Genomic DNA, 27,512 nt, shown 5'->3' on the forward strand with positions numbered 1-27,512 from the left:
CGCCCACAATGGCTGGGCCCTCGCCCGTGGATCACTGAGAAAATGCCCCGCAGGGTTGTCTACAGCCTGATCCTACGGAGGCATTGTCTCAATTGAGGGCCCCTCTTCTCAGATGACTCTAGCTTGTGTCAAGTTGACATAGAGCTAGCTAGTGAGCACAGAAAAAGAAATCTCAAGTCTTTTGGATGGGCCTTATGTCTCAGCTGCTGAAGGGCTGTGACTTTAGGTGGGGTTTTAAACTTTGGAACTGGGATCTGGAGTGAGCATCCATTGTGTTGATGATATTGGGTTAAAAAAAAAAAAAACCCCTAGAAACAGTGTGTGTGAGTAAATGCTGATCTAAAGAAATAATTGGGAAAATTAAAAAAAAAAAACAAATAGATGGAGGTACTCCTTACCCAAGATGATCAGCTAATAATTAGAGACAGGGTGAGGACATAGACCCCTTACCACTGGGCCAACATGGCAATGATCATGGTAGGTACAGCTATCGATGGGAAGTCAGTGTCTTAGAGTCTCAAAGCATCTTGTCCTGGGACACTGGGGAATATCCAGCATGTACAATCACCAAGAGATGAAGGTTAACGCTACTGTTTGTCTTAGCAACAGATGCCACCAATGTGATGGCTCAGCGCTGTCTCTCTGTCTCTCTGTCTCTGTCTCTCTCTCTCTCTGGTATCCTTGGCAAAAGCACATAAACATTTCATCTTGCGGGTCCTAGGGATAACTTGGAAGTGGCCACTCTGACTCTGTAGAAGCATTAGATTCAAGAGGTAACCATGCTGTGAATGTAGCCTTGATGGGCACTGCCTAGTACATCTCTCTTCACTCCCACAGAAGGGCGTTAGGACTCAGATGCCCATCTCTGGGACGGAGACTAACCCCACAGGGTTAGGGCCTAGCATGGGAGTCTTCTCTTCAAAAGCCACCATTGGAATCCCCATTCCAAGACACTAGGAGGTGGCCAGAGTGAGTCTGTACCTGGGAAGCAGACAGGTGAGCAGCCCAGCAGGGAAGGTGGCGGTGGATGGAAATCCCCTCACTCCTAGGGTGGGGGCAACTTTTCACATCATGCAGGCCTTTGTATAGTGTAGGTGTTCCATGCCAGCGTGTCCAACCCGTGGCCCAGGAGCTTCATGTGGCTGAGGGTATCCCTGAAGGCAGCCCAACACTCAAGCATAAACTTATATTCATTTGTTGTTTGTTTCAATACAGAGTTTCTCTGTGTAGCCCTTGCTGTCCTGGAACTTGCTCTGTAGACCAGGGTGCCATCAAACTCAGAGATCTGTCTTTGCTTAATCCCGAGTGCTGGGATTAAAGACGTTTGCCACCGTGCCCGGCCAGCTGCAAAATCACTTTTAAAATTGGTTTTATTCCTTTTTAACAGAACTGTGAATATGAATTTTGAAGATGACAATGCCATGTGCTAATAGTTGGAGCCATTTGTGAGGTTGCTGTAGACTAAGGGATTAGCCGCTTTTACATTCCCTTCACCACAATGCCTGACAGACCTCATTGGAGGAAAGATGTATTTAACTCCTGATTTCAAGGTTTTTTTTTTTTTTTTCCCCCTTTGGTCTGTTGTGGTAGGGAAGGTGTGGTGGGATGCTCTGTGTGTGGCTGCAGGAGTATGATGCGTGATTCTTCACATCATGTCAAATTAAAAAGTGGATGGCAAGCCTTCAAAGGTTCACCCATAGCCACACCCTACTTCCTAAAAGTTCCACGGCCTCCCGAAACACGAGCATTCACCACGTGAACCTATGGCAGACACTGCAGATTTAGCCAATAACATCTGGGTACCACAGCAGACACATGGCCATGCCGTTAGCAAGTCTTTGTGAAGAAAGGCCCCGTACAGTATCTGTAGAAAGTTGCTTTGACATTTATACTGAGCATCTAGGAAGAAGGCCCCAGTGGCTGGCTTAGGCTTCTCCATTTTCCCTCCTCTAGAGCCTAACTGACAACCTGAGCGGCCTTACAAAGAAAAACCTACTTAAGAGGTTTACTTGAGGGGTGAGTAAAGGCGCTTGCTGCGGGAGACTGATTAACCACGTTCCACGCCCAGAACCCATGGAAAGGTGGAGGGTGAGAACCAGTATCACAAAATTGCCTTCAGACCTTCACATGTACATTGCCGTGCTAATAGAATGCTGACTTTTATTTCATTGTATGCGTATGGTGTATGTGTGTATAATATGTATGTGGTATGTTTGTGTGTGGGGATGCGCTTGTTTGTGATGTGCGTGTGTGGAGGCCAGAGGTTGACTTTGGCTGTCTTCCTCTATTGCTCTTTGTCTTGTTTTGAGATTAGATCTCTCATGGAACCCAGAACACACCCTCTTATGTTAGGATGGACAGCCAGGGAGCCCTGGGGAATCTGCCTGTCTTTACCGCCAACGCTGCTGTTACAGGCATGTGCCACCATGCCCAGCGTTTTATATGGGTACCGTGGAGGTGGGTGTCCAGGTCTGCATGCAATTGTACAGCAAGCCCCTTGCCCACTGAGCCGTCACCTCAGCCAAGGTTAATGTATTTATTGCATTTGGTTAGGAGAACCCTCAAGGGATCCTTTGTTGCTGGGTTAAAATAGAGGACAGTTAATAAAGCCTGAGACAGAGTTCTTCCAAGGTTCTTCTACAGCAGTGGCTCTCAACCTTCCTAATGCTGCAACCCCTAATACAGTTCCTCCTGTTGTGGTGACCCCCAACCGTAAAATTATTTTGTTTCTACTTCGCAATTGTAATTTAGTTGCCGTTATGAATTGTAATGTAAATACCTGGTATGCAGGGTATCTGATGTGCCACTGCCCAAGGGGGTCACAGCCCATAGGTTGAGAACCACTGCTGTAGAGAAGCTTTGAGAGGAAAACCGTATGGCATGAGGAACTGAATCATGGCGACGGCATTTTTTCATATTCTACCCTCATACAAGCCCTGTGTCTCCTTCACTGTTATCAGTAGGGCTTTTCAGAATTAAACTTAAAAATGCACATCGTTAAGTTTTTATAGCATATTGGATTTCATTGTATGGTTCTGGATTTTAACTTGACCCACAAATGCACTTTACTGAAAGTCTTTCCTTCTCGTAGCCCTCGGTGCTTGGATGGTAATCGTTCCTTCTTGGAAACAGAAGGCTTTTGCCTGCTTCCTTCCTTCTTTCCTTCCTTCCTTCCTTCTTTCCTTCCTCCCTTCCTTCTTTCTTTCCCTTTCCAAAAAGAATGTGTGTATATATGTGTGTTTGTGTGTGTATTTGTTTGTGTGTGTATATTTGTGTATGTGTATGTGTGTTTGTGTATATGTGTATATGTGTGTTTTTATATGTTTGTATGTGTTTTTGTGTGTGTGTATTTGTGTATATGTGTTTGTGTGTGTGTGTGCGTGTGTTTGTGTGTAGGTCAGAGGGCAACTTGTGGGAATCAGTTCTCTGCTTCTGTCATGGGTGCTCCAGGGATCAAACTCAGATTACGAGCCCTTGTTACCAAGCGCCATTACTGACTGAGTCATCCTTCCCTTTTATGTGGTGGGTTTTAGTGCTCACGGATCACTTAGAGAAGTGGAAAATATCCTCTCAGATCAATGGCTCAACTCCATCTTCTCTTCTGGGTCCTGGGTATTCGGGGAGGTTAAATGGTTAGCGTGATGACATCCCAGTCAACTGTTTTGCTTTGCTGACACACGAGATCAGTGGTCCTTAAGGTCTGTGACTTTAAAACATTGTGGAGTAAAGGGAGAATTCCTCACGGGGGCCTGGAGTTCATTTATTGGTTCCCTTTATTTGTATGTACAGTTGAAGATCCCCATGAAGTGAAGCCGGCATCTGCTGTGAAGGTTGCTGGGCTCTCAAGGAGCCTGTGTGAATGTGGGAGACAGTGCTTCTGGGGGAGCAGGGAGGTCAGCCTGGCCCACTTAAGGTGGGGTATGTTATGCAGCTGTCTCCTCAGAGTTGAAGCATCCCTCTCCGGAGGGGAAAGGTGCCTCAGAAGACTCAAACTAAGGAAACTCACAAGTTCCGAAAGTTACAAGAGTCACAAGGCTGCATGAATAACAAAAGATGGTCAGGGAAGAGAAGACTGTTTGGAGTTTTTGCTCACATGCTGGCTGGGCCAGAGCTCCAGGTTTCAGCTTTTGTGAGCCATCGCCCTGCTGGTATGGTACTCTTGTCTTGGAATTGCCCATGCTTCTGTGAGCATCCGCTTCCATGGTAAACTCATTGGTTGACGGAGTGGGACTCCAGTACTGCGGAGATGCTCTGCCTGGGTGAACTGACGAGTTCTCTTTTCCCCAGGAAAAGACAAGCAAGTGACTTTCTGTGCTAGGGTGCTTTGGCTCAGACTCCTCATTTGGTGGTGGCCGCTCCTGCACCATGGGATGTTGACTGTGACAATCCCCCAGAGTCGGGCTGTCAAGCCCCAGGCAGCTGATAGTGACCTAGACACGTAGTGATTGACAGCTGAGAGAGGCCCGGGAGGTTACCCAGCAGCCCCCAGTGTGCCCCACAGCTCATCCCCACAGCATCCTGCAGCAGTAGCAAACTGTCGCCAGTCGTCTGTAGAGCCATGGTTTGATAAGCAGTGACTTAAGAAAGGGGCAAAATTTGGATAAAAAGTTAGCTGTTAATTCTTGAGTATGAATTTATTTTTAAACCATTTTTATTATGCTCATTCATTTAGTGTGTGTGTGTGTGTGTGTGTGTGTGTGTGTGTGTGTGTGTGTGTAGACTTGTATAAGGGCACAGGTCCGAAGGTAATTTGCAGGAGTTGATTCTATCATGTGGTCCTGGGGATGACATCCAGGCCCCTGGGCCTGACAGCATGCCAGTGCCTCAGTTATTTGAATTTAATTTTCCCTAGCTCTAAAAACTTAAGAGTCTTCATGATTGTGTACTAGTTTGTAAACCAGTTATCATTTGTTTGTTTGTCTACCACAGGTAGAGATGACTAAACTTGTACGCTGTTCTTGTTTTATGATGGCAGCCTAGTTGTTAGTTGGCCCTCGGTTCCTGGAGCATTTCCTCTTGTCCCCCCCCCCCCCTCACTGAAGGCCACGGAGCATCAAAGCCCAGCAGGCCTGCTACGGCAGCAGTGCTTTGATCATGGAGTTATTGCTGACTGCGTCATACCTAATTGTAGAAACGGAAAAAGTCCTTCATAGGCTGTAATTTTTCGCATAAACTGTGCTTCTGGAGTCGTATGAATGGCTCTCTCATGAACTGGGGTCCTGGACTGATAGGAGGAAAGTAAGGTAGACAGCAACATTCTCCTCCCCCTGTCCAGTGTGAACCTCCCCTGCCTCCTGACTGTGGCTTTGTGTGAACCTCCCCTGCCTCCTGACTGTGTCCAGTGTGAACCTCCCCCTGCCTCCTGACTGTGTCCAGTGTGAACCTCCCCTGCCTCCTGACTGTGGGTCCAGTGTGAACCTCCCCTGCCTCCTGACTGTGGGTCCAGTGTGAACCTCCCCTGCCTCCTGACTGTGTCCAGTGTGAACCTCCCCTGCCTCCTGACTGTGTCCAGTGTGAACCTCCCCTGCCTCCTGACTGTGTCCAGTGTGAACCTCCCCTGCCTCCTGACTGTGTCCAGTGTGAACCTCCCCTGCCTCCTGACTGTGGGTCCGGTGTGAACCTCCCCTGCCTCCTGACTGTGGGTCCAGTGTGAACCTCCCCTGCCTCCTGACTGTGGGTCCAGTGTGAACCTCCCCTGCCTCCTGACTGTGTCCAGTGTGAACCTCCCCTGCCTCCTGACTGTGTCCAGTGTGAACCTCCCCCTGCCTCCTGACTGTGGGTCCAGTGTGAACCTCCCCTGCCTCCTGACTGTGGGTCCAGTGTGAACCTCCCCTGCCTCCTGACTGTGGGTCCAGTGTGAACCTTCCCTGCCTCCTGACTGGGTCCAGTGTGAAGGAGCTCATGTCCCTTCCTACCCTCATGTGAGCGGAAGTGAACTTTGCCCCTCTTAGGCTTTTGTCAGATACTTGTTCCAGCAATAGCAAAAGTCATGAAAGCACTTAGCTGCCAGAGGCTACACGTGGGTGTTAATGGTTTGGGCAGTCCAGGAGTCTGGGTGTGGGCAAACCTGGAGAACTCTATGAAGAAAGGCTGCTGGGGAGTGTCCAGAGTGTACCAAATGATCCTGAAATGTTTAAGGGCACCATGATAATAGTGTTTTAGGGGAGACATGAGGGTATGTGTGTGTGTGTGTGTGTGTGTGTGTGTGTGTGTGTGTGTGTGTGTGTTCTGACTGTCCATGTCAGGCCTACCCCCTCCCCAGGGCCTTTGCATCTTCTGACACCTCCTTCTGGAACACCCTTCTTTGGACTCCACCCTTGGATTCCTCCTACTTCCCTGTGCTATTCATTCATCTTAGTGATTGAGGGTAACTGAGAGGACACTATTAAACTCTCTTGCTCTTCCTCCGCTGAAGTTCAGCTCCCACCGGCTGCCATGTCTGCAGCTTTTACCCTGGGCCAGGGCTGGAGACATATTCCCAGCTCTCCTTTCCAGAAACTCTAAATAGCCTTTAAAACACAATAGCTCCCTGACCCCAGTGTGAGTCGGCTGCAGAAGGCTGCGGAGGCGGACATTATTAACCTTGAATGATGGTCCAAGCCGTGAATCCAATAAGACCAGTTGTATAAAACCTGCCCAGAGAATGATTTATGTTAAAAGAGAGGTGTGTGAGCAGGTTTGCTCCACTCTGGAATCAATACCTCTGAAGCTTCAGGGCCACGTCTTTTGAGTATATTTTCTGAGCGTTGAGTAACTGCTGTGGCGGCGACAGCTCCAATCGCTGTTCATCAAGGAACTTTAAAATAATTGAGTCGCGTTAAACTTCCTGCCTTGAAGTGGAGACGGCTGTGAGTGAGTGCCTTTCCCCACTTAGTAATCAGAGAAGCGTGCAATTTTGTAGGAGGAAAATGGAGCTAACGGGTGTCTTGTGGCCATTCACGCACACACGCGTGCACAGCATTACATATCTCTAGTTTGGGACATGAGTTTCCTTCCAGTTAGCTTAATAGTTCAAATATAGAGTGGCCATCAGTATTTTTTTTTTTTTTTTGCATATGACTGTTTATATGTGCGTTCATGTGTGTGTGTCACACGGACTTGTGGAGGTCAGAGGGCAATGCCGGTTGCCTTTCCTCAGGCACCATCTTCCCGTTTTACACAACACACAGATAAATGCAATTTGTTTTAAGTATCCATAATACCTATAAAACTCTGAGAAAATAGCCAAGAGCTTAGTGAAGATTTGTGAGACAATGGCTGATCCACAAAAGCCAAGTGGGTAGCTTTGTTGGTGAGACACACACACACACACACACACACACACGTGCACACGTGCACATATATATGTACTGTATCTATACACACTATATCTATTTCTCTATCTCTAGCCTTTCTTTTCTGTTTGCCGGCTTGCACATTTCAGAAGCCACTGGAACGTGAAAGACGGGGTGTGTACTGGCGAGGGCGGCTGTGCGGTTGAGCACACTGGGATGTTAAAACATTGGTTATTCTCAGAATCCCCCCCCCCCCCCCGCCCACTCTGCATTTGCAGATTTGGCTACTTGTTAAAAATGTATTTTGATCTTCCAAACCGGAGGCTCCAGAGCTTTTGCCACTGGCAAACACCAGCTGCAGATGCTGCCAGCGGAAGCCAGGCAAGCTCTCCTCTGCCTTCCTGGTTCAGCTTCCTGTCGGAGGAGAGACTGGAGGAACAGGGCAGGTAGCAAAGCCTGGGGGGGGGGGGCTGGATTGGGAGTGGTTTTGCTTTTAATTTTATCTTTTATTTGGTGTGCGCGTGCACACGCATGTTTGTGCATGTGTGCGTGCATGCATGGGAATGGGCATCTGCGTGCCTTTTTCTGCTAAGTGTCACACAGGAGAAGAAATGATACACAGGAGAAGAAATGATGAAGGTGCTGCTTTCCACACTGAGGATGCTGCCTTCCTTTACAAAGACTTTGACAATGAACCCCGAATCACAAAATGGCATTTGTGCTGAAGGGGACAGCAGAGGCTTGCCAAACCCTCAGGAGCCTGAGTTCCGAATTCTTTAATGAAGTGTTAAGACTTTGTAGAGGTATGACTACCGTGACTAATGAGAATTGGCTATAATTGATTGGGTAGAGTTATTGATTTCTTTAAAAAAAAAAAGGCTTTGAGCAAGCAGTCCTACACCGAACTCTAATGTGTTTTATGTTGAGTAGATTCCTTTTTAAGCTCTGGGGCTTGAACCAAGGGCCTCATGCCCGGTAGGCAAGTGTTCTGATACTGAGCTGTGTAACTGGGCCTTTTAAACAGTGTTGTGATGCAGGGTATTGCCATACCCCCAGGCTGGCCTCAAACTCAGGCCAGTCCTGTTGCTTCAGCTTCCCAAATGCTGGCTTTGTGGACATGAACCACAATGCCCAGGCCTCACCGTGCGTCCGTTTTTCGTTTTATTTTCTGTGACAGTGTGTGCCCCCGTGGCTGCCCTTGGAGCGAGAGTTCTTCACGCTCCTCAGGACAGTGCGTGGTATAAAATGCGTGCGTGTGGACCTGACTGGCACTGATGGGTGTGGTATGTAGCCGCGGACGATGCTGAACTTCTCAGCCTCCTGCTTTCGCTTCGGGGATGCTAGGCTTGCACTACCACACCCAGCTCATGCGGTGCTGGGGATCGAACCTAGGGCCTTGGGCACGTTAAGCAAACAATCTACTGACTGAGCTACGTCCCCTACCCATATGTTACTACTAAAGTAGACGAGTTTTGTAGGGTTTGGCTAGATCTGACCCGGGACAGAAGCCCTGTGTGTGGCTTTTGTTTTTCTGTGGTGTTGGCCATCGCTGCAGTCGTGGGTCTTTTATCCCTGCTTTCTTCATGCCTCCTGCTGTTCCACATGCTTGTAGCCTCACTTAACCCTCTCTGCAACAGTAGTAGCCATAGAGCCCCCATGCCTCAGGGGTGTTCCAAGCATCCAGTGTTAATGGAGTCGGCCATCCTTCGAAAGCCTCGGTGATGAGGCCTATCAACGAGTCCCATCTTGTGGGAAAGGAAACCGAGGCAACATGAAGTAATGTTCCTGAGATGCTGGTAAGAGTGGATGGACCCGAGGCTGTTCTCAACCCCAGCATCCGTTACAGCTCAGCTTGGGGATGAGTGCCTCCCCACTAAATCACTCACTGGGGGGAGGGTTGCTGATTCTCTGCTCTTCTTATCGCCCCCTTCCCCTGAAGCCCAGTGCGCTGTTAGAGCTGAAAATGTGAAATGTGAGCTGGCATGGTGGGACATGCCAGTAACCTCAGCGCCCAGGAAGCAGAGGCAGGTGGATCTCTCTGAGTTCGAGGCCAGCCTGGTCTGCAGAGCTAGTTTCAGGACATCTAGTGTTACACAGAGAAGCCCTGTCTCAGAAAGGAGGAAAAATGTGAGTTGTGCCGTACTCCCAGGTTCGTGGGTGTGAAAACGGGGTCCCCAGCTGGTGGTGCTGTTTTGAAAGGGTCTGGAATGTTCAGGAGGAAGTGGGTCCCTGGGGACAGGCCCTGCTCTGCCTGCCCTCTGCTTCCCGTCTGCCTGTGTGATGTGACTTCTGCCAGGCTTCTCCTCACTGTCGATGGACTGATTGTATCCCTTCTGATTGGAAGCCAGAATGAGCTTCCCTTTCTCCCTTATGCCGCTTCATATCAGTCACAGCAGGAGGAAAGTGATAAACACATGTATGTAGACAGTGTCGCTGGCATCGGGCAGTGAACACGGCTCTGCGGGTGCAGCCTGCCCCGCATGCAGAGCTGAGGACGTGCGTGTATATGTGGTTAAGCCCTGCCGTGGTTGGCCCTCGTTCTTTAGAACACTTTGTGTTTGCTGATGGATAGTGATGTGGGTGTAGACATTTCCCCCTCTTTGGATAGGAACATTCTCTACCTGCATCAGTGCCTGTCCTGTGGTGAGTAGGGGACAATGAACGAACGGAGAAGGAGGCAGCCATTGTCCTTAGGATGATGAACCAGACTTTTCAGAGGGCGTATCCGCCACTCACTGTGAGGGGGAAGGAAATCTGGCATTGTTTCTATTCAGAGTAACATGTAAAGTGAGTGAGTTTTCACTTTTGCCCTTTGGGGTGCAGTATTTTGGGCTTTGGTGTACTGATCTGTGGCGGAGGGTAAGGGACAGAGCCCGCTGCCTGAGAAGGGAACCAGGTCCATTCATATTCATATTACCTTTCATTGTTTCTGAGTATGTGTGGAAATAAAGGCAGTCTATCCCTGGAGTGAAGTGGGTGTTTTCACTGTAGTGTGGAAAGAATTACAGCAGCCGTGTGTTTATTCTGCAGTTGGGAAACACAAGAAAAATGGCTGGGGAACAGCTAATGCTGCATTTGCTGGAAGCTTCATGTAAAGGTGGTGAGTTAACAGAACACTGGCAAGTCAGAAGGTGGATACTTTGAGTGTTTTCTGGACCCAGAAGGAAATGTGTTTTCCTATTGTAAACGCCATGATTAGCTACAGTTAAGCAGCCCAAACCATTGATACAAAAATAACCACAGAGATAGAACATTTTTCCAGCAGGGCAGACAGAATCCAAAGCCTGCAGTGTGAATGTCCAGGGATATAACCCTCATCACCCTTTCCAGCCAAGTGCCAAGAAAACAGGGTGGGGGCCTTCCACACAGACCCCAAGGCCTTGCAGTAGGGGGAGGCAGGACTCTGAGTGCCTGGGCATTGTGACCAGACTTGGACATGGGAAGGCGGGCAGTGGAAAGGCTCACAGGGGTCCGGGAGTGAGGAAGGCTGGACCGGTTGGAGCCCACGAGACACTGGAGGCATGGGGAGAAGCAGAGTTGAGGGCTCCAGGCTGCAGTGGCATCTTCAGAGCGGGCAGGCTCTGAAGTTTCCTTTTGGTCCACTTTTCACATTCTGTGGTTTCTCTTGTTTTGATGAAAGTCATGAGGGAAAGAAGAAATTTATTCCCGTGACGAAGAGAGCTGTCTTAATCACCTCTACTTGAGGGGAGTTGGAGAAGGCTTGAAGGAGAATCACCTCCTGTGATAGCAAGGCTCCTTGTGCTAGCTAGTTCCGATTTTCACAAAGTTAATTGAAGTGTTAGTTCTGTGGACTTAATGTGGGGAAACAGACACTGGAGCAAACTGGCTTGTTTTCTAGACCTCAGAAACAGCCAGCGGAAAGTGTAGGCTGAGAGGGTATGAACGGAGGAGCCCTTTCTCTACAAGCAGTTTGTAGTCCCCCGAAGTCCTGCCGGCTTCCGGCCATGAGTCTGTACTGTAAAGGGCAGGATGAGGTGGTGTGCTCTGGGCTTGCTGACGGCACGTGTCAGTCAGCACGCTCTGGGACCCTCTGACTGGAAGCTGTAGCCCTGCGACTGTGTTACACTGCATTGGTGCAGGGAAATGCCTGTTATCTGAATGCCTGTTTGTGCCACAAAGTGGTAAGTGGTGTTCTGGTTGACTCAGGGTGAGCTATCACAGCCAGGAACGGCACCACTCACCAGGCCCAGCTGCTCAGGAAGTGGAAATGGAAGGATCCTGTGAGCCAGGAGTTTAAGGCCAGCTTGGGCAACGGCGGGGGGGGGGGGCCCTCTCCTCTCATACCCCTAAGTGAAGCTCATCGTTATATTTTATGAATTCTGTATCGGGCTAAACATTTTAACTGAGGCTGGCCAATTGGCTTGCTCTGCAAGCCTGGATCCCTGGAGCCCTTGTGTGGCGGTCAGATGAGAATGCCTCCCTCATCCCAGTAGAGAGGGTTAAATACTTGGTCTCCAGGTCTTGGGAGGATTAGGAGGAGTGTCCTTTCTGGAGAAGGTATGTCACTGGGGATAGGCTTTGAAGTGTCAAGGATCTGGAGCCATTCCCAGCATGCACTTTGCCTCCTGCTTGTGGATCCAGATGTGAGCTCCAGCTGTTCCTGCCATCATGCTTTTTGCACTGCTGTCACAGACTCCGACCCTCTGAAACCATGAGCCCAAGTAAACACTGTCTTCTCTAAGTTGCTTTGGTCATGGTGTTGTCATAGCAACAAAACAGTAACTAAGACAACCACACACAGGGGAAAAGAAACAGGCACCTCTTCTTTTTTTTTTTTTAAAGACAGGGTTTCTCTGTGTAGCCCTGGCTGTCCTAGAACTCACTCTGTAGGCCAGGCTGGCCTTGAACTCACAGATCTGCCTGCCTCTGCTGGGATTAAAGATGTGTCCACCACCACTGGGCTAAAGCCACCTCCTTAGAGCTGTCCTCTGACCTGCATGTGTGTGCATAACAACAAATACAACTTAAAAAACCATCACTAGCCAATGTGAGGCCAACCTGTCACCTTCCTTTATTTGTTATCGTGCTCTTCATGTGGATTGGCGGGTGGGTATTTAAAATAAAACTATGCATGCTGGGGAGATGGCTGTGAGTGAAATGCTTACTGCAAAGACCTGGGGTGTGGAGACCCCAGCGCTCCCCAGCCAGCCAGGCTAGCTGAGCCAGGGAGGAAACCACTCAGACGCCAGCCTCAGCCTCCACATCCATGCACATACATGTGTACATGTACATATGCACATGTACACATACATCAGCACATAAACAAAATGAGTGTAAGCTCCTAAGAAAACCAAGCAAGAAATTTAATTTAAAAAAAAAAATCATGATTAATGTAAGGAGTACGGGTTTTTCCGCCTGCCGCCTCCCGGTCTTGTCCCGCCGCCGCGCCAGCCCCAAATAACACACAGAGACTCTGTATTAGATATTATACTGTTGGCCAGTTACTACTTTCTTATTGGCTAGCTCTGCCTTAATTATTAACCCATTTTTGTTGATCTATGTATTTTCACATGGCCTTCTCTTACCGGGGAGGCGGTTGGCGTCCAGCTCTCTCCAGACTCTCCATCTTGACTCCTCCTTCCTCCTTCCTCTTTCCTCCTTGTCTCCTAGTCCCTCCTATCTTCCTTTCCTATTGGCCAACAGTCTTTATTATTACCCAGTATGAGAAACATATACAGAATGACCTCTCCCATCAGATTAAAGAGAGTTAGGTAGACAGACCCTGACTTGAAGGGACAATGAATACATGCTTGTCACATGACAGTTGCTCTTGTACTTGCTTGCTGTCAGCTGACTGGAGCACCATGAACATCTTGCCCAAGGCCAGCATTCTCTCTTAAGTCTGAATTGGAAGAGGAGGTGGCAAAGCCACATAATTGGGTAGGTGAGGTTCCAGTGCTCACATTTGTATTTGTAACTGCTATTGAATGTGAGGAGTATGGTTTTTCCGCCCTCCGCCTGGTCTAGTCCCGCCGCCGCGCCAGCCCCAATTAATGCACAGAGACTCTGTATTTGATATAATTCTGTTGGCCAGTTACTAGTTTCTTATCGGCTAGCTCTGTCTTAATTATTACCCATTTCTATGTATTTCCACGTGGTCTCCTTACCGGGGAGTGGGGCAGGCATCTGGTCTCCCCAGTCTCTCCATGCTGACCCTTCTTACTACTTCCTCTTCCTCCTTGTCTCCTAGTCCCGCCTATTTTGCTTTCCTATTGGCCAACAGTGCTTTATTCATTAACCAGTATGAGAAACATATATACATAATGGCATCGCCCATCAATTGAACAAGACAAGGAAGAAGAAAAAAAAAAAAAAAAAGGAAGGAAGGGAGAGAACGGGAGATGGATTTAATAGGCTTTCTGTCCGTGCCCCCCCCACCCCCTGTTTCTCTGCCTAAGTAGAAAGCCAGATCAAGCATAATTGAAAAAGTATAACAACAGGTTTATTTGAGTAAAGCATCTCCAACTCCGGAATGAGTTCTTCAGTCTTGGAGATCTGGAGGCCGGAGAAGCTACACCCCTGAACTAAAGCAGAAAGATTTTATAGGTTGTAGAGAAGGGTTTGTGCTGGGTTTGTGCTTCAGGTGGGGACTTGGGCAGCTGGCAGCTTCAAGGGAGGAAGCCACAATAGCCGCCAAGAATGTGGAAGTGTGTTTCTTGGCCCCGTTTCTTTGTTCGGAGACTCTGAGTGGGCAGGGTTTGGAGAGACAGGACTGGGGTTTCCCAGAACATGCCAGGGTGAGCCAGAAGTTGCAACTGAACGGGTCAGTCAGTTATGTCTCTGAAGAGGAGGAACAGGGAGCCCTTGCCTGGTCGGTTCTCAGTAAACCTCTCTCTCCTTGAGAGCTACCATCACTGGGTTCCAAGGAAGATGTGGAGCCTTGCCTCCTGAACCCTGAAGCTCTCAGCCTTCGGGTGGCCCTGTAAGGCTGTCCTGGCCCTACAGCTCATCCCCCCAGAAGCTTTCTTTTTTCACTTGTTGATTTTAGAAGTGTTTTGTTTTGTCTGTGCTCAAGGTCAGAGGAAAGGGGGAAAGTAGGAGAAGGGATTTGGATTTTTTTTCCACCCCCCACAAAGGGTGGGGACTCTCTTGCCTAGCATCACATGCCATAGATTATATATAATAGACATAATGTGTAGATTATATCTGTTATATGTTTGAGTGACTGAGGATTAGGTTGTAAGCAGTTTGCGGGAGGTAATCATGTCCTTTCTCCTGTGAAATGGTGACTGCAGTTCCACTTACCCAGTGGGGACACAGTAAATATTAATTACTAGTGGCTTATCCCTGAACACAACTGCCCCCTTCAGATTCACGAAGCAGATTCCTGATAAATGCGTTTGTCTCTCCAGGGTTTCATTTGTCAGGGTGCCAAAGCTGCCAAGGGTTTGCCTGGAGGCTGAGGGCCCTTGTCTGATCTATTTCTTTCCTCTTTGGAGCACCTTTTCAAGATGCATTTTCATCTGGAAAGTAATTGGCAGGACTGAGATTCCTTTCATCTGTGGAGGTCACGCTCTTCTGGGTGCCTTTGGGTGGATATCTGAGCCAGATGCAGTAATTAAACTTAAAGTAGCAGATATTAACTGGATTTCAGGCCCAACTCTGCTACCAGCAGAGGTTAGAATCTGTATTTTTGTTGTTTGGAAACAGGGTCTCACTGTGTTGCTGCCTTGAACTCACAGCAATCCTCCTGCCTCAGGCTTCCAAGTGCTGGAACTCCAGATCTGAGCACCACGTCCGAATTGAGGTATTTTCTGGACTTCTTTCTTTAGGGAATCTAGAGGCATCCTACTCCACATGCAAAATAAAATGCTTTCCTGGAAATGAACTCTGATGGTTAGTCTTGGCTGCCAACCTGACTGACTGGTTCAGGAGTCAGTCCTGCCTAGGAGACACACCTGCCTCTGTGGTGTAAGGGCATTTCCTGAGAGGTGGATGTAACCCGAAGGAAGGCTCATCTAGGATGGGAGCTGCATAACCCCATGAACGGGGGATAAAATGGGAAAAGCTGCTCGGCCTTTGCTTCCTGTTTGCAGATTCATTGTGACCAGCTGACTCGAATCCTCCACCGCCATGCCTTTGCCCCTGTGTGGATGGATCTCCTGGTCCAGAACAAACCTTTCATTCCTTTAAGTTGCTTTGGTCAGGTGTTTTGTCCCAGCATCGAGAAAAGTAGCAAACACAGTGAGGCTAACAACTGTCTGGAAACATCACGCTTCTGTGAAACTGCCTGGTTGGTTACATGTGTGTAACAGGAGAGAGCAGGTGTAGCTTCACACATGTATTTAAGGCCAGAGTCTACTATGCTTATAATTTAATGAAGAAATAAAAAGGAAGGACTTGACACTCCCAGGTATGACGGAGGAGAAGGCTCCTTGTAAGTAAAAGAGAGTGTAGCCAGAGGCAGGGACATCTGGGAGAGTCTAGAGTGAACATGACCCTGAGCTGGGAGGAGGGGGGGGGGAGAATCAGGAGACCAGGTGAGTGACAAGGGCTGGCTAACTAAAATGTCTAGGCTGGAGAGTTCAGGGTGGAGGGGGGTGTGTGCCAGCCATATCCTGTAAGAGGTAGGGCCTGAGGGATGCTGGGAGTACCTGGAGACCAGGTCCACTTTTGATATGCTAATTAGGCATCTCATTAGCAGTTTGTCCTGGGTTTGAAATGTGACTAATGGTTAGCCCTCTTCTCCTCCTGAGCAGTGTTGCCAGACTCCATGCCTGGGTTTTTCTGTGATGCCAGAGAGTCACACCCAGGACCTCATCCTTGAGTAGTATCCCCAGTTTGGGTTTCTTGGCTGTCTTGAGACCACATCTCAATAGCCTGATAGCCAGAGAGAGAGGGCCAGTGTCTCTTCAGACATATTGAGCCCTGAAGGATGGCTACACTAGGGTGGCTAGAACCGGTCTACACAAGGTTGTGTCTTGCATTATGGGGAGTGTCCTGGGACTCTCCTCACAGTGAACCTTGCCATTCTACCTTGACTTTAAAGTAGGAGGGGACAAAGCTAGGGTGTTTGGGGAAGGTGGAGTGTGAGGCCAGGGCTCACTGCTCAGCACACAGAATCATGGAGAAAGCCATCACAAATGTCAACGCCAGTTTTCTAGGTGTTTTTCCACAGATTGAATTATTTTACATATTTGAATGTTTTGCTTATAAAAGGAGAAGGAAGGGACCCGGGTGCTCCTAGATGTGGTGGATGGAGGGGAATGTTTATGGTAGATAAAAGGGAGGGTGTGCCTAGAGGCAGGGACTTCTGGGAGAGTCCAGAGTAGACATGACCAGGCTGAGCTGGGCCATGTGTATGGGGTGGTGGTGGTGGTGGATGCAACAGTCAGGAGGCAAAGGTACAAAAGGGCCGGATGACCAAAATGTCTGGATTATATAGGGAAGAGCCTCTGGGGGAAGTGCAGCCAAGCTCCTGGTCTGGAGAGTTCAGGGTAGAAGGTGGGCTATGCCTAAAGAGATAGACCCTAAGGGATGCTGGGAGAACCTGGAGGCTAGGTCTGCTTTGATATGTTAGACACCAGCCATTTGTCACAGGTTTGAAACTTTACTGGCTGCATGTATGTATTTGCACTGTGTGAGTTCTGGTACCTGAGTATTCAGAAGAAGGTCTCAGATTTCCTGGAACTGGAGTTAAGCGCGGTTGTGAGTCTCCATGTAGATGCTGAAAGTTGAACCCCAGTCCTCTGTAAGGGCTGCTGGAGCTCTTAGCCAGCGAGCATCCGTCTAGCCCCAAGCTCTCTAAATAGTAGTAACAGTAGAATCCACTGGTCAGACAAGGCTGGTTTTATTGTATTTGAAGGATGGGGAAGGAGGGGGACACCAGTATAGAACTTCACAGATAACCTCAAAAAGTCAACATCAAAGTTTGCAGCTGAGAGATCCCTGAAGCAAGCACAGAGATGTCCTTGGCCACCCGGCCCCCTCCAAGGCTTTCTGTAGCTTTTCCAAGGACTTAAACCGGTGGGCTTCGGCCACTGGGCCACATTCCTGGTTTCTGCCGCTTGAGTTTCCATGTGGCTGCTAGCCCTCTTAGCACCGACTCCCATGGTTTGTTTTTGCCCTGTGCATTGCTATGGAGACAGGCCAGGGGTTCCCCACTTCCTGTGGAGTGGGTTATCTGTGAACTGAAGCCTGACCTGTGCTTGTGCTTTTGACATTTAATTTAGGATGCTGTTTTGGTACCTCTGTTACCTGTTGGTGACACCCTTGATTATGAAGTCAAATGCCAGAATGAATTGAAATCTGTGGTTGTTCTTAAAATAAAACAAAAACTGTGTGTGTGAGTGTGTGTGTGTGTGAGTGTGTGTGTGTGTGTGTGTGTGATAGTATACACATGGAGGCCAGAATATAACTTGTGGGATCAGTTCTCTTTTTCTACCACGGAGGTCCTGGTCAGGCTTGGTGGTACCCACTAAACCATCTTGCTGCCCTTTTCAGTGCTCAGTGTACTAGGAAAGATGATAAGAGCCAATAGATGCTTTATTGCTGGTATACAGGCAAAGAGTTATTCCAGGGGACGCTGTTGACATTAAACCCTGACTCAGCCCCTGTGTGCAGGCCTGCAGGCCCACCCCATCCCTGTCCCATTAGGTACTAGTGTATTTCCATCACTGTAACCACAGCCTCCTTCCCACCATTTCCAAGTGCGTCTGCCAAAAGTGAAGTGTGCACCCCCCTCCCCCGCGTGCGCCCAGCTCTCGGTAGATATTGTTGAATGCTTTCAGAGAGCTGACGTGCGGCTCCATCTCTGGGCATGTGCGCCTGTGGTAGTAGAACAGGACATCCCATAAGCCTGTTTTGTGCTTTTATTACCTCAGATTTACATAATAGCTTATGCTTGCAAAATAGCAAGTATTTATCCTGTACAATATAATTTGGAATATGGGTCTCTTTGTTGATTAAAACAGAGAATATTCCGTATTAGTTAGCAGCTCTGTCTTGCTTACCTCTTCTGTTAAGTTTTATGGCACCATTCATAATAGTAAAAATTTATAATGGATTATAGGCTTCATAAGTATTACTCTTTTTTTTTGACATGTCATTTTTCTGAGACTAGGTTTTATGGTAAGAATTTTGAGAAAGTGCTGAGTCTACAAATAGCATGAAACCCAGTTTTCTCTGTTAGCAGATATATGTACAGTTTGCTGCCAGTGAACACTTAGATATTTTATGTTGTTTGAAATTAAGCTGGACTTGTTGGCAGTCTCTCTTGGGAAACTGAAACGGATGAAGAGGTCATGTTCATTCGTACATAGAAGGACTTAGGCTAAAGCCCTATTATACTTACTGATGTCTTTCTAAACTTCGGGTCCTAAATGGATCAATTCCTTTGTACTTCACTGAGAGAACGTGGACATCGCGATTGGGCTGCATCCCGGATTTATCAGAGCGGGCGGCCAGCATCACTGAACAGAGCAAACAAGTGTTGTTACAAATGAAGTTGGAGGGAGGTCAGTGCTTCAGAGGGTGGGGTGAGGAGTTCAGCTGGAGTTGCAATCCCTTTCCCTTCCTCCCTCCCTCCTCCCTCCCTCCCTCCCTCCCGCCCCCGCCTGCCCGCCCGCCCTCCTTCCTCCTCCTCTTCTTCTTCATGGCCTGAGGTTTCCTTGTCTGGCTTTGAATTTTCAGTGTAGCAGAGGTGGCCCTATGGCTGGTCCCGCTACATTCTGAGTGCTGAGTCTGTCGACACACCCAGTTTACACAGTACTGGGCGTGGAACCCACGGCTTTGAGCATGCAAGTGCTCTGCCATCTCTGCCCCCTTCCCTGGAGCTGCAACCTCAGCCCTGGGGCTACAATTTTAATTTACTTAGGTAACTTGAGAAGCTTTCTGGAGGAGACAGAGAGAAAGGCGCCTGCAGAACCCTGCAGTGTCTTGGGTGCTGCTGAGAATGGCGTGTGGCTGAGTCACCAGCAAAGACCGGGTGGCGCAAGCAGGTTGTGGCTGTGCACAGTAAAGCAAGGGGCTCCAGACTGTGTCTCTGCAGTGTGTTTATGAGCATGGATGATTTTTAAAAATCATCTTGTAAAATCGAAATGGTTGTGGGGGAGAGAGAGCTGTATGTGCATTAGTGTGTGTGTGTGCGTGTGTGTGCGTGCGTGCGCGTGCGTGCGCGTGCGTGCGTGCGTGCGTGCGTGTGTGTGTATGTAGGCTGGGGTCAACACTGGGTCTCTTCCTCAATCTCTCCCTACCTTGCTTTTTGAGGCAGGGTCTCTCACTGAACCTGAGGTTTGCCAGTTAGGCTAGGCTGGCCAGCCAGCAAGCCCCGGCGACCCTCCTGTCCCCATTCTCTCCAGCACTGTGATTACAGGGGACTCACTTCTCCATGTGGATTCCGAGGAACCAGACACAGGAGCTCAAGCTTGCTTAGTGAGCACTTGACTGAGCATCTCTCCAGCCTGGATGAGCTTTTGTTAGCTTTTGTTGACTACACCAAATGTTTAGATAGTAACATTTGTTTTCTAAGCAAACAGCCAGGAGGGGAGGGTGGGGTGTGGGAGTCCAGGCAGGCGTATGTAGGCAGACTTTTCTTACCTGCGCTCTGCCATGTGGCTGTGGTACCTTCCTTCTCTCAGTATGGTGAGTTTATCTCCTGCTTCCGCTGCCTCTCCTCTCGCTCTCCAGACCCCTCCTCTTGTTTTTCGTGTTCTTTTTTTGTCTGCCAGTTCCGACTAACCTCTACCTGTTCAGCTATTGGCCAGCCAGCTCCTCTATTAAACCAGCCACAGTGGCATATTCACACAGTGAAAAGGAATGTTCCCTGGGAGTATTAGCTGCTGCTTGTTACGAGTAGTTTTCCCTGCCGGCCTGGACCCACGGGGGGGGGGGGGCAGCGCCAATTAACACACAGAGACTCTGTATTAGATATAACACTGTTGGCCAGGCACTAGTTTCTTATCGGCCAGCTCTGTCTTAATTATTAACCCATTTCTATTAATCTAAGTACTTCCACGTGGTCTCATCTTACTGGAGAGCGGGGGCTGGCGGTTCTGCTTTCTCCAGTCTCTCCATGCTGACTCTCCTTACTACTTCCTCTTCCTCCTTGTCTCCTAGTCCCGCCTATCTTGCTTTCCTATTGGCCAACAGTGCTTTATTCATTAACCAGTATGAGAAACATATTTACAGAATGACATCTCCCATCAGCTTCTCTTCTGTTTGTTACAAACTATCTGACAAGGAGCAACTTCAGGGAAAGGGGGGGTCTATTTTAACTCATGGTGTGAGGAGTCCATCATGGGTGTGTGTGTGTGAGTGTGTGTGTGGTGTGTGTGTGAGTGAGTGTGTGTGTGTGTGTGTGTGTGTGTGTGAGTGTGTGTGTGGTGTGAGTGTGTGAGTGTGAGTGTGTGGTGTGTGTGTGTGAGTGTGTGAGTGTGTGTGTGAGTGTGTGGTGTGTGAGTGTGTGTGAGTGTGTGTGGTGTGTGAGTGTGTGTGAGTGTGAGTGTGTGGTGTGGGTGTGGGTGTGAATGTGTGGGTGTGTGGTGTGTGTGAGTGTGTGGTATGTGTGTGAGTGTGTGTGTGTGTGGGTGTGAATGTGTGTGGTGTGAGTGTGTGGTGTGTGTGTGAGTGTGTGTGTTGCAGTGAAAGTGACGGCAGCCACTTGTTCACATCTCAGAGAACCAGAAACAGAGTAGGCTATATGGCCCCAGACCCACACCCTAACAATCCACTTCTTTCAACTTGGCCCCCACCTCCTGAAGGTTCCCAACATCCCAAAACAGCACCACCAGTTGGGGACCAAGGGTTCAAACTTATGAGTCTGTGGAGACGGGACATCTGTGAGTGGTGGGTCCAAGTCCAGTGTGACATACTGTTTGCTGTTTCTTTCCAGCTGGGCTCACTATGCTGGTGACAGAGCAGGACATGCCACTCTAAGCTGAGAACAGGTTTTGTAAGAAAACCCAAAGAGCAACGGAGTGGTGTGTTAGGCACAGGCGATAGCTACCGCTCAGTGTCAGCAGCCACATGGCCTTGGGCGGTTGCTTTCTTAACCACATATTGGAATGACTAATTATCTGCTAGATGTGGCGCTTAGCGCTTTGTGCATGTCATCCCATTTAATGTGACAAGCTCTAAAACACTGGAGGCCCAAATGGCACAGGGTAACCGCTGGGCGCTTTGGTAGCCCTCTCTAGAGGCCCATATGGCACAGGGTAACGGTTGGGCGCTTTGGCAGCCCTCTGTGGAATGCTTTCTCCTTTCAAAGATACAGACAGACCAGGGTTTGCCTTGTGACGAGCTTGCCAACTGAGGGCAGACCACAAGGAGGGCTCCTTGGTTTTGTCATGGAGTGAGCGAGGGTGTAGGGCTGGCTCTACCTTTCCTTGTTCTCTTCTCCCCGATGTCCCCTGTGGTGTGACAGGAAGTCATGACATATGTAGTCACTTTGTAGAATGGCAGTGGCTTCACCATGACTTTCCTCATATCAGCTCCTAATGTCACTCTGCTTTGGGATGGGGGTCTTTAGAAGAGACGAACAAACCCTGCTCTGAGGGAGAACCTTCCACAGAAACAGTGTTGAGGAAGGTTGTAAAGATTTCTGCTTTTTCTCTAAGGGCATCAAGTACCCCAGGCTGGCTTTGAACTCACCATGTAGCAATGTGTCATGTAGCTCAGGCTGGCTTTGAACATATAACCTTTTATTTTGATCCTCCTGCCTCTACCTTCCCAGTACTGGGAGTACTGATCTACCACACTATCCTACTTTAAGCAGTGCTTGGGAATGAATCCAGGGCTTTATTCTTGCCAGGCAAGGCTTCTGCCAGCTAAGCTATCTCCCCAGCCCAGGGCTGTTGCTTTTTAATGTATTTACTATCGACTTATTTCCTAATGTCTATAAAGTAGTGCCTAATGGTCCTGTTATCCCTTCTCTTTGGGTCAGTGTTTTGGAGTGTGACTAGACGGACCCCCACACTGTCACACAGGCCTGACCACCATAGCAGAGGCCGAGCGTGCACAGAGAACCTTGTGGGCAGAGCTCCAAGGCTCAATGTGGGCTTGGAGCCTCACAGGGGAAACCCCCTCATCTCCGCTGTTCTTGTCTTCTAGATGATGAACCAGGTGGAAGGTCAGCAGAAGAATCTCGTGCATGCCATCGAGTCCCTGCCAGGCTCCGGCCCTCTCACTGCCTTGGACCAGGATCTGCTTCTCCTGAAGGCCACCTCTGCGGCCACCCTCAGCTGCCTTGGGGAGTGCCTCACCCTGCTCCAGCAGAGTGTGCGCCAGGCAGGCCCACCCAGCCACAAGCCAGGGGCCTCAGGTGAGCGCTCCCTCCCTGCCCCGAGGTAATCCCTTTGTGCACGTGTGCATCCGTTTTTCCCCTCCGCCTCTTCCTAGTTTTCTGAGACAGGATTTCTCTGTGTAGTTCAGGCTGATTGTGAATTCACCGTGTAGCCTTGATCTTATGGTGATCCTCCTGCCTCAGCCTTAATCCTGCAGTTTGGGTATGGACCACCATGCCCTACTTTTTCATTACCCACCCAGCTAGCCTTTCGTCCAGTGAAGTCTCCGTCCCTCTCCCCCAGTAGTGTACCATCCTATAAAAATGCAGCCAGTGTGTATCCACAGACTGTAGAATCTCCTTTGAGATTTGGCTGCCTTGACCTGATCTTCATTCTGCTCGTGACCCTTGTCCTTAGCGTGCTGCCTTCCAGATCCATCACTCTTCCACGGCGCATGTATGTCCACCACAGTTGCCGGCTACTCTGGATGGCAGACCCTACACATGCGATCTTCTTCCTGCCCTGCTCACCCCCTCTCAAGGACAGGCTCAGGCAACTCCCTTTAGGGACAGTGTCATGCTTGCTGGTCATATGGGAGGATTTGGCTGAAGAACATTCCTGAAGCATTGCTAATTCCACTCCCAGAAGCCGAAGGCAGGAGCATAGGGTCTTAAGAGAATCCAGTCCTATCTGAGGAGTCAGTAGTAAGCAGACAGAAAGACATTACTGAACTTTAAGTTCAACAATAAAGGCAAAAATAGCTTGAGAGGAGGGGGCCAGGGAGATGGCTTGGTCGGTAAAGAACTCCATCTCCAGACAAAGCAAACCCAAAACCCAAGAAGTAAGTGATTTCAGGCTTCAGAAAGCTGCAGGAATAGGTACAGGGGTGGAGGGATGGCTTGGGTTAAGAACACTTTAGAGCTAGATTCCCAGCACCCACATTGGGTGTCACCCACCTGCCTGTAGCCCCAGCCCCAGGCAATCTGCTGCCCTTTCCTGGCTCTGTAGACACCTCCACTCATGTGCATATTACTTCCGTCCCTCCCCTCACACACACCATACCACATACATACACATAACTAAAAACCATAAAAACATTTAAAAAAAAGAATAGTAGACTAGACTGTTGAGCTAGGGTGCCTAAGGACCTACCTATCTCTGCATCCCCAACACTTGGGTTATAAGTTCATGCATGTACCTGCTTTTTAGTTTTACACAGGTGCCAGAGGTCAAACTCAGGTCCTCATGGTTGCAAAGCAAGCACTTTATCTACCCTGAGCTGTCTCCCTAACCCCATCCCCATCTGAGCTGTCTCCACCCCTGCCCCCCCCCCCCCCCCCCCCGTCTTTCTTGTCAGTAAACATGCCCGGAAGTTGGAAGCCATCTTTGCCCACCACTACACCCCTAAGTGAGTGGATTGGCGGGAGACTGAAGCATCATGGGTAACTCATCTCTTCTGCTCCCAACTCTTTGAAGATTGGTCCCTGTGGTACACAGTTATTGAAACAGTGCACACAAGTCCTTTAAATCTGTACCACGCATTGGGGAAGAAATGGAGTCCCTTTTGACATCCGGGTCTTCAGAGTTCAAACCTGATCCCTAGCTAGCAGACCAGAGTGTGCGTCGCCACAAAATGTGTCTGCTCATCATTGTGGGCCCTGAGACTGTCAGGAGCGATAGCAAACCAGACACACACACACACACACACACACACACACACACGGGTGGAGATGTGCTTGTGTCTGAGGAGAGCCAGGATGGGTGATGGGATGGATGCAAAGCCTCTCGGGTTTCCACTGCTGTCGTACCTGAAGCTCCCCAGACAGCCCTGTGTGTGAGTCTAACTTGCCCAGGATTTGGGTTCTTGCCCTGTGTTCTTTAAAATCAGTGAATTTTGACACCCCCCTTCCTCCCTCCTTCTCCCTCTCCCTCTCCTTCCCTGCCTTTCTGTTCACCCCTTCCCCCCATCTCTCTCCCCAGTGCCCATTTTAAAGACAGGCTCTCATATAGACCATGCTGGTGTTGAATTTACTGCATAGCCAAGGATGACCTTGGACTTCTTCCTTCTTCCACCCCTCAAGTGCTGGGAATGGAAGTACCACCTCTGCCCCTTGTGATGTCATAGTAGTTCATCTGTAACATCTCTGTGGGCCTCCTTGGGAGGCTGGTGGACAGAAGCTCCTTTGTCTCCAGATGCGCTCTGGTCCATCTTTTGTCCCAAGCATATTTTCAAGTGCACCTGCTTCCCTTCTACGCAGCCCGACCCCTTTAATGTTCTCAGAGACATTTTCAGGAAAGAATAATGACTTTGTCTGGCCTTTCAGTCAAGGTTTGAAGTATGCAGTCTCTCAGCATCAGCAGCTTGCTGGGGACATGTGCCTGGCTGGAAGAGTCTGAGGGTCTGTCTTCCCCAGTCTAGAACGATGGGAAAAGTGGACAGACACAGACTCAGAACTTTGAGCTGGGCATACACTTGGGTTCCCAGCATGGAGGAGAGTGGAAGCTTGATCTGGGCTTCAAAGGACTGCATTGTCTGTTTCTCGTTGGATCCTTACTGCCACGCTTATTGTAGGGAGTGGAGACCCAGCTCCAGGCAGAGGCTGTAACTACACATTGTGTTTCCAGGTCAGAGCTAGACCTTTCCGGCCTGCCGGGCACAAAGTGGGTTGGGAAATGGTGCTCGAGTCAGCTCTGTCCGGATGGTGACAGCAGGGCCCTGGTGGGCCTGAATGAGGACAGAGCAAGGCAGGTAACAGAACTACAGCAGAAAGCAGTCAGTCCACATTCCCTCGATCCTGTTCCAGAATGTTCTCCCCATCTCCTGAGATTCGAGATTCCTGGAAAGTGCTGTTGATTAGCACATCACGGTGGGAATTGGAAACGGGTAGATGTGATGATCACACTACTATTCTGGGCTTTCCTGGCCATCTGCTTTGCTTTTTGCCTTTCCCACCACTCAGTGCCTTCCCTTTCTGTCTTCTCCCTTCTTCCGGTAAAGCTGCCCACTGCCAGTCACTATTATTTTATGGTTTGAAGCCAGGATAGAAATTCGATCATGCCATCAGTGAGTAGGTAGGAAAAGCTACATTCTCTCCTCGTAGTCAAAACAAAGTTCTTGAGTGGCATTTTCTCCATGGAAAGCTGTTAGTCAAGGACTGGGAGATGGCCCTGTCAGTTTGCTATGTAAGCATGGGGACCCAGGTTCCATCCTTAGAATCCATGTTAAAAACAAACAAAACAAAACAAAACGTGAAGGGCTTGCCTTGGTGCCATGCACTTGTAATCCCAGCAGAGATTGGGGAGGTAGAAACAGGAGGAATCCTGGGGCTGGCCAACCATCCTAGTTCAAGCAGCAAGTCTCAGGGCAGATGAGAGAGTCACCTCTTCAAAGGCACACGGTGGTGACACCTGAGGCCTGGCACCCAAGCTTCCCTCTGGCCTCTGCATTCCCGTGTGCATACCACTTTGGTTCCTACCCGGCACGTGTGCAAGTTAGGAACAGCTGGCTTTCCTTTGCAGATATGCCTCAGGTTTTTCTCAGCTTTGGAGGTTACAGCGTAACTCTGGAACTTCTTCTAGAAGGTTTACTGACCTGAGAGGTCACCACCAACCAGGGAGGATCTGGGAGCCATCACCCACCACACCTCTGGGCAGATGCTTGTTGAGCCTCAGCACCCTGAGTGGTCACATTTCAATCGAACTTCTGTCTTTAAAAGATGCTGTAGTTGTCAAAGTCGAGCGTTATACACCAGGTGTTGAATCGTCAATGATGAAGACGGGTATGCTTGAGCTCCCTGCCTCTCCAGCCTGTATTTTTGGTGATGTCATGTGTGGGCTGTTGCTGTGTGTGTGTATGTTGTATATGTGTGGCCGTGCTGTGTATCAAACCTAGGGCTTCAAACATAGTCACAACAGAAGTTATTTTTCTATATGTTAGTGGTTAATTCTCTGTCACTTTGATGTGAGCTATATAATTATGCCTAGAAAAATTATTCATCATCAGTTCAGAGTCCAGATAAAACCGAGACCCAGGGTACAGAGCCCTGAGTACAGAATTTGAGTGTTCCGAATCTCAGCAATCAGGCCCTTGAGGTGGTTCACTGGTCCTTGGTGCGTGCTGCCAAGTCAGGCGATCTGAGTTTGGTCCCTGAGGTCCACATGGAAAGAGAACCGAATCCAGAAAATTGTCTCTGAACTTCACATACACATGTACACTGAGGAGCACACATGTGTGCATTCATGTGCACACACACTTACATAGCTACGGTGTATATACACATGTTAGTGTAATAAATCCCAGGGATGGTGACAGATGATTCTCTAATCTACCGTATTTTGAACTGAAATCCATGCAAAACCAACCCATGATGAACAGAATATCAAATTTTTACATAGACAAGACTCACCTTGGGCTGCGATCACCAAGGCTAATGGATGCATGTTTCTGGCAGTGCCGGAGGCGGATGTCTGAGCCTGGCTCCGTCCGATGGGGTTTCCACTTTCCCACTGATGGCCACTTCTCTCCCCCACCATCATGTTTCCATCCGCCGTGTCTTTTCTTCTTTTAAGGATGCTACTGTTCTTGTTGGATGAAGGACCCAGCTCATGTCTCATTTAACTTTCCTTACTTCTAGAAGATTCTGACTTCAGATCTTTTTAGAGTAGAGGTTAAGATGTCAAAATATGAATGGGATGAAACACTGAATCCATAGCAGACAGGATTCAACATAGGCGGTGGAGGGGGGTAATGGACAGACAGACGGATGGGTGGATGCATGGACAGACTAGGTGAGGCAAGAGAGACTAAGCCACAAGACTTTGTCCACATTGTTTCAATATTCATTTATTCATTCATGTATGAATTCATTCACTTTTGAAAAGGTTTTATGTGCATGAGTGTTTTCTCTGCATTTATGTGTGTGGATCACATACGTGACTTGGTGCCCTTGGAAGTCAGAACAACAAGGGCCGCGTGGCCTGCCTTCAAGGAGCTGGC

General features: G+C 48.9%; 1 protein-coding gene across 3 annotated transcripts in view; it reads left to right on the top strand.

Annotated features, from left to right (window-relative positions):
* Osbpl10 (oxysterol binding protein like 10) overlaps positions 1-27,512 on the top strand; it is a 204,460-nt gene that overhangs the window by 127,262 nt on the left and 49,686 nt on the right. For all 3 annotated transcript variants that reach the window (XM_051202005.1, XM_051202013.1, XM_051202021.1), the window contains one exon: positions 22,344-22,554. In XM_051202005.1, the coding sequence (XP_051057962.1) occupies positions 22,344-22,554 (211 nt within the window). The remainder of the gene's footprint in view (positions 1-22,343; positions 22,555-27,512) is intronic.

The sequence above is a fragment of the Phodopus roborovskii genome, unplaced genomic scaffold (assembly GCF_943737965.1).
Source record: "Phodopus roborovskii unplaced genomic scaffold, PHOROB, whole genome shotgun sequence".
In the NCBI taxonomy this organism is placed as follows: Eukaryota; Metazoa; Chordata; class Mammalia; order Rodentia; family Cricetidae; genus Phodopus; species Phodopus roborovskii.